Raw genomic sequence first — 11,712 nt, 5'->3', positions numbered from 1 at the left:
TATAAATATGAAGGATCACGACCGATTGAGGGATCCAATCAATCAAAATACATCAATATATTACTTTTTCTTTAGGTTCATTGCCCTTTACTTTTATCTCCAAACCCTAGCTCTTCCAACCCTTTTCTGCTATTCTTCCTTCGTCTCTGCGACGACTGAAGGCGTTCTAGGTGGCCTGCCGATCCTAGAACAACCCTACGTGCGGTTGCCCTGATGGGGTCCCTCCCGGGTGAGCGTTCGTCGGACTTCGCCGACTCACCCCGGCGACTGGTCTGACCGGTCCCACTGGCCGAAGTAAAGAGTCTAAATTCTCTCGCACTATTCCATCGGTAGATGAGTTGAAGCGGCGTGCTTATTGTAAGTTGCATAATACCTTTTCTCATGCTACAAATGATTGCAATGTTCTTCATAGACAAATACAATCGACCATAAATGAAGGACGATTGATTATTTCTGGAATGCAAGTTGATCAAAATCCTTTCCCAATGCATGCGCATGTCCTTGAATTGAAAAATCCGAAAGTTTTAATTCGGCCGAATCAACAAAGGGAAAAATGTGATCATTGGAGAAGAGAGGCCTGAGAAGAAGATACTGAAGAACAAAACCTCTCGAAGCACTTCAATGCTCGGGGGGGGGGGGAGCAAAATAAGAAGAAGGCCGACAACAAGTCGACCGGTCTGACCGGATCCAATGGCAATCTGGCCGGTCCGGCCGGTCTGACTAGTGTGTCCAGTGAGTTTGGGGGTTCCTCCAAAAGCAAGACAAGTCCGAGTTTTAAGGAACTCTTGGCTAAATATGAGAAGCAAGGAACTACTCAGAAGAAGGAGAAGCAATCAGGTGAAGCCAAGGATGTGAGTTAATCATCAAAACTTCAAGAGCAATCGGTTTGTGGTTCACATCAAAGTAATTATTATGGGCCGTTTACTCCCTGGTTTCACCCTTGTTTTTATTCGCCTATGGATTATAGTAGGATGTATATGCAATCATATTTCATTCAGTATCCGCCTATGTATTCAAATCATGCTTCACCACAAAGACTGATTGTTGCTAGCAATAATCTGGCCAAAGAAGATTTTAGTTGCAGCCCGGAGGACGTAAAGCAAGATTCAAGGTACTTACAGCCGAGGTGGTGTCCCTCAGGTTTATCTCATACCCAGAAACGAAGACTGCAACATTTGCGCAAACAAGAATCAATGGAGCAACAAGTGGAGGTCAAGCCAATAAAATCAGCAGTCGCAAAGAAGGTTTGGAGGCCGAAGCAAGTTGTTTCAACTTAAGGAAAAACAAGTCATGGCCGATAATTTTTATCGCCCTTAGTACAAAAAATGGCCGATGTACTTTTTTTCCTTTGCTGCTTATACTCACCTTCTAATATATATATTTTTTAGAATAGGAGAGGAGCTATTTTGTATTAATTGTTTTTCTAATAATGAACTTCCTAATTAATGCGCGATAGATACATGTAACTACTTATACTGGAATTGAGATAAGTCATCTGTTCTACTTAACTGAAGGTCCTTGGTGTATATGATTGGTCCGGAAACCGTCCAGTGATCCCTGAACTTTGGTTGGTCCCACGGTTTCTCCCAATTCGTCCAGGTACTTATCTTACATAGTTCCTTCGGATGTCAATAGAACTATACACAACTAAACAATTGGCCAATTTCTAAGATTAAGTCAACAGTGAGGGTCGGATAATGTTCTATGCCGATGAAATATAATCATTGTACGCTAACATGTAAGATCTCTTCATTGCAAGCATGGAATGTATTAGTTCTTTACAAAGAAAGTACAGTGTTTAAAAAAAGAAAGTCTAGAATATGCATATGCCATCATATTTCTTCAAGGTTTCCAAATTCGCATTGCCTTTGCTCTATCTATACTTCTCCCTTCTTCTTTCATTCCATCATTTCAGTCTCAAGCATTTTTATTGCATTGCATCAAGCTGCCAACCATATTGCACCTCTTTGGCTTCTCTCAGGAAGAGGAACGAGACCACACACATGCATACACAAAAAGAAGATATTACGCTAGTCCTGGTGGGAGGTTTCATCTCTTTGTTCAAGAATGGCCGTATGTATCTTATTTACTGTCATTATACATCTACACAGATAGATGTTATAGGGCCTGTTTCGATCCATCAGCTAGGTAGCCAACTAGTCCAAATGGAGCCACCAGCAAATACGCAGCTAAAGTCCTTAACTAGTTGGATATTAACTATCTAATTAGCTGATACAACCCAGCTAATGAATTAGCTAGGTGGATCAAAATAGGACCATATATTAAATAGGATCATATATAAGGTTAATGTTACTCTATCCATCCCAGAATAATATAGCTAGATTTTAACTTTTTCATACATACTAAGGGAACAAAGTTTTTACCTTGATTAACTTGTCCTGCTAAAGAAGACAGGGGACTTCGACTGCCTGCCATGTTTGTTTGCATGCACCTCTTCTGGCCAACATTGGGGCAGAGAATTTGCTGGCTTGCATGCACAAAAATTAAAAATCAAAATGAAGTTATAATTATCATGGGTAATTTAAGCAGAACGCTGGTTACGGTCCACCTTAGAAACTGAGAAATAGTCGATAATATGGGTTTCATTTAAGGGTTTGAGGGAGAGAGATAGGGGATGGAAGGGAGAAGGTTATGAGGGACCTTGATCTCATCTAGGGCTTGTAATCAAAGTTTTATATCTTGGGCTCTAGCTGCCGCTATAGCCTTTTGAGGTAGAGAACACCATGAGTCTATATATAGTTTAGCCACTATAGCCAGCTATTCCCCCGTTTCAGCTTTGCTATTAGCCGTTTTAGAGCCTTGCCGCTAAAGCCTTTAGCTGGATATTTAAAACACTACATGGGATAGTGCATGAATAGAGATGGGGAAGGAAGAGCAAGAGTTAGTGGTAGTGGAAGATTTAGTTAGCTGGGAACTGTGGGCCATAGCTATATTTTTAGATAGAGGGAGTATTATTTAACGGTCAAGACTTTTAGTTTGCTCAAAAAGAAAGGTCAATACTTTAAGAAGCGAGCATGATCTGTAACAATGAGTTAGATAGTTTAGCAAACATTGTATGTTAAATTAGTTGAGGAACTTCCAAGTATTTCCATTCGTATAGTGCCTCCAATGTGAACTGAGCTTTCCATTGCACAGGACGATTCTGGTGCTACACAAGGATTACTTACGTGTCAATAGCTTTTCTATATGCTAAGAGAGTTGTTGGTCCAGTTACACCAACCATCTTAGCATTGAGGAACGAACTCTACAGTTCCCCTTATGGTGAGATTGATTGGGATAAGGCTCGTAATTCTTGTGCCAAGGTTTGTCACTATCCTTCCTATTTTCAGGAACATTCTTGCCACTCCATTTAACATCTATGTAACATATACATTAGATACAAAACCTTTTTTAGTATATATGTTCATCAAATAATGTGTAAACATTTTGAGCACTCAGATCAGAACAAAATACAAAAAAATAGTGAATTAATGTTCAACGGTAGGATAAAATTTAAAGTCAAAATTCGATCAACAGGTTAAGAACAGAAAAAAATTTATAAATTCTGACCAAAGAGTAGATATCCCAATGTAGAGAAACAATACAGATACACATTATTGATACATCCTAGCACCGTTTAATATAATTTGATGTATAATTGATTATTGGCTCCAATGATAGTTCTTAAAATTGATGGTATAGAACAAGGGCACAATGAAAGCAACTGACTTACTGAAATTTGTCATGTCTGTTTAAATTAGCATACATATACATCAAGATTGAAGTTTATAACTTGCAGGATACTGCAATCTTCATTTATTCACCTTCCTTTTCATGAACATTCATGACCACATTGATATCGAATTTCAAGGGAAGTTTAACTTGATTTAACCAAAAAATCAGGTTCGAGTTTACACATTAGTGGCGTGTTCGGACCATGCACGGCTCTAGTGATAGAATATTCTTTTTGACCCAAGTCACCCCAACTTTTTTTATAGAAGTTTTTTATATTATTTAATCCAGACCTATTTTTATTTCACTTTGATGAGGAGTGGAACCTAGGCTAGTTGAATGCGATTCAGGTACTTTAACCACTTTGGTATATTTTGTTAGGTGACGCGTTGTAATTTTGGCCGCCTCTAATCTCACATTAGAGATGTGTTTTTCACGACACTAATTTGGGTGTTTCCTATGTGCATTTTTTACATAATGAAAGATGCATGGATTCAATAGTCTCTCGTTTTTTCATCACATTAATTATTTATTCAACTGTCTGCCTATGAAGCACTCCATTGAGATATAAAACAATATTATTTTTAGTCTATGGCTTGTATTTTGATAGGAAGACATGCGCTACCGTCCCTCAGCAGTGTACAAAGCTATTTCAAATTGTTTGCACACATTTGTGGAGCCAGTCTTGAACAGTTGGCCGATGAGCAAGCTAGGAGAGAGAGCTTTGAATCACATATTACAACAAATCCATTATGAAGACGAAACTACTCAATACATTGGCTTATGTCCTGTTACAAAGGTATTTGTCTAGTTTTCTGATTCTCTCGCTCATCATAGCTACACTCAAAGTAATGCAGCTAGATTCTTTTTGCTAAAGTAATGGCCAATGAGTGGATGGGCTCCATTCCCTTCCAAGGATGTTAACAGTTAACCGATACCAAATATGTTACAGCCCCCTGAGCTCGCTTTTCCCTTGTGTTCAACCATCATTTATTTTCTACCATGCAATTCTCCAACGAGCTCTACTAAAATGAGGTACTGAGCTATACTCCTACACAACACAAGGCCCAATATGCCATCACTTCGATCACGGGGTTGCACCGAAGGATGCAATATCCTTATCTTTTGGGTTATTGGGTCAACCGAAAATTTGGCAAAATGAACTACAATGGCATGCCATGTAATTAATTTAGAGTACAAAAATAAATTAAAATGGCAAGTTGCCAACCTAGCCATAAAGGATCATTGAGTATCCACTTGCATCACCTACTTCACTGTTGTGCTGCATGTATGTCTGTTGAGGCACACGACGGCATTGTTCGTTTTCTACATACTAGGTGATACCCCACGTGTTGCTGCGGGATTTCTTAAATTTTAATGTGAAATTTGAAAGTAGAAAAATTAAGATGATTGCATGGCAAACATTCACAAAAAAATCGATGGAAAACATAAATAGATGGCTCTAGTGGACATTGATGTGGCATTTGATATAATGGGTTCCTATATGATGCGGATAACTTACATATTAAGAGAAATAGAGTTAATGACTTTAGTAGGTGTCATCTATATAGGCTATATAGTTGATATGAATTTTACTTGCATGTTATTTTTTATCAAGATCTGGTAGAAATCGATAAACTAACATCAATAGAATATTTGATCACATTATAAAAGAATAGGTGCTCAAAGAAATAGAGTATGTATATGAGCCTTTCCGTTAATAGATTAAAGATTAAAAGTATTGCAAAAATAGAGTATGTATATGACTTTACATTAATAGATTAAAGATTAAAAGTATTGCACGTAGTAGAAATCATATGGACATTTTCTTGCTTATTGAATCTCGTAAAAATCGATAAGCTAAAAGAAGAAACACCAATAGAATATTTGATCACATTATAGAAGAATAGGTGACGAAAAAATAGCATATGTATATGATTTTACTTTAGTTAATTAAAGATTAAAAGCATTGCATATTGTAGAGATGACATGAACATTTTTTGTAATTAATAAGGTAGTTGAAAGTTAGTGGGACACTTAGTGGAGAATAATGTGGACACCTTGCATGAAGAGAGAAATAGTTAGTGGGTGCTATCTATATAGGATATATAGATATAGCCACTACTGTGCTGCATGTGTAATGAGATCGTTAGTAAGATCAGAATATTAGTAAGCACATTAGTAACTTCAGAATATTAGTAAGCATAATTGATTACCTCCAAATTGTTTTACTCTTTCAGAGTTGCATACGCTAGTTTTTTTTGTTCATCCTGGTCATACCAGTTAATAAGAACTAACATATCTACAAATTCATTGATGATCAGGCACTGAACATGATTTGTTGTTGGGTGGAAAATCCAAATTCAGATGTACTCAAACGGCATCTTCCAAGGATACATGATTATTTGTGGATTGCTGAAGATGGCATGAAGACCAAAGTACAATTTTGTTCTGCTCCCGATATACTTATCCCTTCTTGTATTACAAGCATTTGCATTTAGTTATTTTCACTTTAAGACAGAAATATGAATACTTCAAGTAACATGGCAATGATAAGACCGCCCATAAAACTACAACAATATACTTGATCTAATGTGAGGGTGCAGATGTCCAACTTGGGCCATTGGGAAGCACTATTAGAAAACAGGTAATTAGTACAAGTTGGGAACTCCTATTAGTACCTGATTCCAAAACGATACTAAGGAGCCGAGAGTAAAAGTCTCCACTTCTAGTACTGGGTGCTTACCCGGTACTAAAGCCACGTATTTCGAACCTGGGATTTTTCATGCAAAATAAGTGCACATGCAATGTGTATGATTCGAACTGGAGACCTCTTGCCTCGTGTGTACTGGGCTTACCATCTCACCTACGTAGCAGATCCAATTAAGAGAGAGATGGTTTCCTTCTGAATTAACCAGTGGAGGATTCTTTAGTACCATGTGGTAACACCAACTGGTACTAAAGGATCCACAAGTATGAACCGGCACTAATATGAGTGTAGACTTTAGTACGGGTCCAATTCCCTCCTGTATATTTGTGATGGATGGATGAGAGGTTTTCTAGTAGTGGAGGGAGATAATATTATGAATATATATCTCATTAGATCCGAAAATTTTCTGTCTAAACCACTACTGGGGGAGTGCACCAAAGTTGCCTAGCATAATTGCACAGACAGGTATTCTCCAAGCTCGCATGCATGCAACAGAATATCTTGATCTATTCCTGCCACCAGTTGCATAACTCACATATGGCTATGAGCATATAGGTTAATTAATTAAATAATTTCCAAATACTGCCTTATGTCAATAATGTACTCCTTTTTTTGTTTGTTTATTTGCATTTTTCTCAACAATCCACTGATAGATCTTATGTTTCATTTCTGTAATGGATATTTTAATATCATGCTTAGGCATTTAATATCTCTTTTCCTCAAAACAATGTATCTCATGTTATATTTGAAATAATATCATGACAACAACATAAAAGATTAGTGCTTATTTATTCTTCCTAAACAAAAGAAATTATAATGGATGTATATATGTAGTAGTGGATGGGCTCATTCTGGTCTTTCCTATCTTTGACTTCAAAACTGCTCTCTTGAAACTGTCATACAATACTAGCAAAATCACCCGTGCATTGCAACAGCACAACAAATAGAAAATGTTATATGTCCATACATATTTCATAAGACAGTGGTGTCAGAGAAAGCATACAAGTCCATGACAACACATAAATAACTAACCGGTCTGTGCAAATTAAATAAGCAGAAAACAAATTCTGGTACAAGGATTGGTTAATAATAAGGTGACAAATTCCAAATAATCAGGAAAGAGTGGGCAAATAAGGGGAATTTTAGGGGTAGAGTACGTAGGTGATGATTGCATACCATCACCACCAGCTCGATTGTTTTTATGTGTTAGGATATTCCTATTGAGGGTGTGACAATTAGATGTGCATCTGTGGTTTTGAAGAGTACTTTATGTTGGATGATGTAAGAATGTACTCTATATTTTTATTGATTGTAGGCCATTCATGTACTTCATTTTTCATCAACTTGTGCCTCAGTCACTATGAAACATTAATACTATTTATTCTATAGAATCAAATTTAAGAGAGAAATCGTAATAACTTTTATGTGTGATTTTCAATGTAGATTATTGATGGTACCCAGAACTGGGAGATAGCACTCATAGTTCAGGCCTTCTTATCAACAGACATTATAGATGAATGTGGGCCAACAATTGTTAAGGCCCTCAGATATATTAAGAAAGCACAAGTATGTTGTTAGTCCTCTTCAATATTATGAAATCATGTTTATGAACAAATTTAACTGAATTTTATAATAACAAGGTTATTCAAAATCCTCCTGGCAACCCAAAGTATTGGTTTCGGCATAGATCAAAAGGTTCATGGACACTTTCAACTGTAGATAATGGCTGGGCTTCAAGTGACAGTTCTGCTGAAGTAATTAAGGTTAGCACAAGTTTATTTTTTTTCTTTATTTGGATGAGTCAAGTTAATTGTTTTCCTAGTACACGTACATCAACAATTGTTTTCCTTTAGGCTGTATTGTTGCTATCAAAGCTGTCTCCTAACTTAGTTGGGAACGCAACAGACGAATGGATATGCGATGCTATTGATTGCCTTCTTACCTTCAGGGTATGCTTTTCTTAAGTTAAATTCTATTTTCAGAACAAGTTAACTGAAGTAGCAGAAGGATTTTTGGAGAAAATAAGTATTTTTTTTGCGCCACATATCACTATATATAATTGCTTGTACTTATTAGCTACTTCAGTTTTATGTTCAACGTATTTGAAACATTCAGTTAGTTGCACAAGTCTTTTTTTAACATGATTTTTGTTATGTTCTTGATGATCTTCATTGGTGTCCATATTTGCAATGGTTTCTCAATAATATTACTTTATTGCACATTATACAATTAATTAACAGCAGTTTTTCTCTTCTAAAGAATAAAGACGGTTCAATATTCTCTTCATTTGAGTGCCAAACAACTTATTCCTGGCTAGAGGTAAGTAGCTGTAATTAATTAAGATACCATGTATGTGATAAATATATAGCATGGGACATCAGGAGGTAGTTGGGATGTGTTTTCTCTTTTAAGTACACATTCGGCAATTATTAATTTGAGAAGAAACTAATTAAGAGGAAATGACAGCCATTATTGTAAATGATAGACCAAATAATATAACAGTGTTGTTGATAAGCTTAACTGATAATTCAAGTTAATTAGATGCATATGCACTGACATTATTGTTTTGTTGAACAACCTAGATTTTGAATCCATTGGAGAGTTTCCGGAATCTTGTCGTTGATTACCCGTTAGAACCTGGACACCATTTCTCCTACCCAACTTAATCTGAAGATCGTTGTAACCGAATGATTCCATAACAGGACAGTTTTTTTATACTCAATGACAGGACAGTTGAATGTACTTCGTCAATAATGCAGGCTCTGATAATGTTTGGGGAGAGTTATCCAGGGTACCGCAGTGAACAGATAAGAGAATATGTCAATAAAGCTACCACATATATTGAGAATAATCAAAAGAACGACGGATCCTGGTTTGCATGAAGACATCATCTTTATTCTGTACAAAAAGCTGGCTTTGTACAAAATGTTGTCTTCTCTTCTACAATTAATAATTATACATTGGTTCTAGGTATGGAACATGGGGCATATGTTTTATCTACGGGACCCTTTTTGTACTAAAAGGCTTAGTTGCTGCTGGGAGAACTTACGAGAACAGTGTTTGCATCAGGAAAGCATGCAACTTTCTGCTGTCAACACAGCTGAAAACAGGGGGCTGGGGGGAAAGCTATCTTTCTTGTGAACATGAGGTGAATAATTGTACTTTTTTCTTCTCATATACAAATTAGTGAATTAATAGTCCTGTACTGTAAGAACCATGTCAAAAAGGTCACAAACATAGTATTCAAAAGTGTATTTTGAAACAATACAAGTTTGTGATAGATAAAGAATTACATAGTATAATATTTAGTCAAAATCTAAGACTCTCATTTTACTAATACTAGTAACGGAGTAAATCATGCAAATGCTTGGCCAGATTTATGGAATAACTTAGCTGTGAGGAAAATAATATGGAAAAAAGAGATAACAAGAAAGTAAATTACAAGTCATATACCAACCATATACAAACTGCTCTACATAAAGAATGGTGGAAGAAGACAAAGTATCGAGATTAAAAGTGAGCGAGTGCCGTATGCCACGTGAAGAACTAAGTCCTTCCAACTCAATTCCATCAACTTTAATTATATGTACTGATGACTGATTTATGTGGAATATTCAAAGTCACTATTAAAAAATTATCAGTTTTATTAATTTTTGTGATCCCTGAGCAGGTCTATGTAGAGGGTAATCATACCCATGCTGTGAGCACCGCTTCGGCAATGCTAGGATTGATTTCATCTGGTCAGGTTTGATTTGTTCATCATGTGTAGCACATACTGCAAAATAAAAAAAATGAAAAAGCATTCCCTTCAATAAAAATAAGTGATGTTCTAGAATAATATCTGCAATGCATAGAGAAATTTTCTGATATTATTATTGTATTAACTAGGGTTTATTAGAAAATACATGCTAGAGCATAATATAAGTGTAAGTTGTAGTTGAAGGCTATTTTAGTGTTCAAAATGTAATTTATCTATGGTTGGAGGGAATATCATTTATGAAACAACATTGTATTTAAACCACGTGGAACATGTGGCTAGCACTCTTTGAAATTCATACTGAAAAAACAACATTGTATTTACCATGCAATAGTTGCTCTAACTGGGTGATATAAACAGATGGAACGTGATCAAACACCATTACATCGTGACGCGAAAGTATTAATCAATATGCAGTTGGAGACAGGCGATTATCCTCAGCAAGTGAGTTTCTTTTGTCTTGTATATCAATAGTTTATTTACATGTGGATACTCTGACTTGTATCTAAATCATCCTCACTTCTCCTTGCATTCTCCTTGTCATGTAAATTAAAATGGGCTGTCATTTTGTTTGATCGAAAGAATACTTAGCATATATACACATAACCAAGATAGCAAGGAGCTCAAGATCTTTAATACTTATCAAAGATTAAAACATATACTGCTGCATTTAAGGCTAAGATGTTTTTCTTCTCTTTTTTGCATTTTTATGATAGGAACATGTGGGAAACACCAATTCTTCTGTTTACTTCAACTATCCCAACTACCGCAACTTGTTTCCTATTTGGGCTCTCGGAGAGTATCGCCGGGGGCTGCGTGCAAAGAAGAATTGAAATAATACTCATGTAATGCAAATATATGTCACGCACAACACAAGGGGTGCGCCATGCTGGAGCAAAAAAATAAAATGGAGACTTTAGTGAATAATTAATGTCTACCTGCAAAAAAATGATTAATTAATGTTAATATAATTGACTATATTTTCTCTCTAAATAATATTCAATTGTATATAGCCGTTCGTACACTGCGTGTACAAGTGCATGTTCCATTGTCCTGTTTTAGTTGCAAGCAAGTGGATGATTAGTATTGATCATAGTAATAAGTGGAGGTTGAGATCTCAAAAAGTCCTAAAGATATATACAATGAAATCTAATCTTATATCCTACTACGACTATATACTATACAACAACTGAATTAGTCCTTCAGGATCCCATATATCTAACACCCTTGTCACAACCGGTTTTTAAAACAAAACCGAATGCATAACTATATATATGCCAAGATCAAGTTCCATAGATATAGTAATGTCATAATGGAATAATAAGCAACAATGTCAGGAAAAAGATTTACATTGACTAAAAGACTATAACAGATACTCAGCTTTATCTTGGAAACCACGGCTCCACACTTCACAGGCAATCTATGATTGGAGAAAGGAAATTATTGAATATCTAAAAGATCCTTCCAAAAGGGTAGACAGAAAGATCAGATTCCAGGCAATCAAGTATGTGTT

General features: G+C 36.0%; 1 protein-coding gene across 1 annotated transcript; it reads left to right on the top strand.

Annotated features, from left to right (window-relative positions):
- Window positions 1-1,193: 1,193 nt before the first annotated feature.
- LOC120645632 (achilleol B synthase-like) lies at window positions 1,194-11,032 on the top strand. The gene is made up of 15 exons (XM_039922404.1): window positions 1,194-1,244; window positions 1,515-1,599; window positions 3,157-3,323; window positions 4,343-4,531; window positions 6,057-6,170; window positions 7,886-8,008; window positions 8,083-8,205; window positions 8,296-8,391; window positions 8,702-8,761; window positions 9,025-9,071; window positions 9,171-9,314; window positions 9,413-9,590; window positions 10,113-10,187; window positions 10,560-10,643; window positions 10,916-11,032. The coding sequence occupies exons 1-15, from the start codon at window positions 1,194-1,196 to the stop codon at window positions 11,030-11,032; spliced, it is 1,653 nt and encodes a 550-aa protein (XP_039778338.1).
- The last annotated feature ends 680 nt before the right edge of the window (window positions 11,033-11,712 follow it).

This window comes from Panicum virgatum, chromosome 8K (assembly GCF_016808335.1).
Source record: "Panicum virgatum strain AP13 chromosome 8K, P.virgatum_v5, whole genome shotgun sequence".
In the NCBI taxonomy this organism is placed as follows: Eukaryota; Viridiplantae; Streptophyta; class Magnoliopsida; order Poales; family Poaceae; genus Panicum; species Panicum virgatum.
The sequence above is the reverse complement of the archived record's forward strand: the minus strand, read 5'-3'. Positions and strand labels throughout refer to the sequence as shown.

Bases quoted from the DNA above. Each gene is read 5' to 3' on its own strand.
- LOC120645632 (XM_039922404.1), top strand. From the start codon at position 1,194: ATGGAGCAACAAGTGGAGGTCAAGCCAATAAAATCAGCAGTCGCAAAG. The intron at 1,245-1,514 runs GTTTGGAGGCCG...ACTTAACTGAAG, and splicing joins AATCAGCAGTCGCAAAGAAG to GTCCTTGGTGTATATGATTG. The intron at 10,644-10,915 runs GTGAGTTTCTTT...TTTTTATGATAG, and splicing joins CAGGCGATTATCCTCAGCAA to GAACATGTGGGAAACACCAA.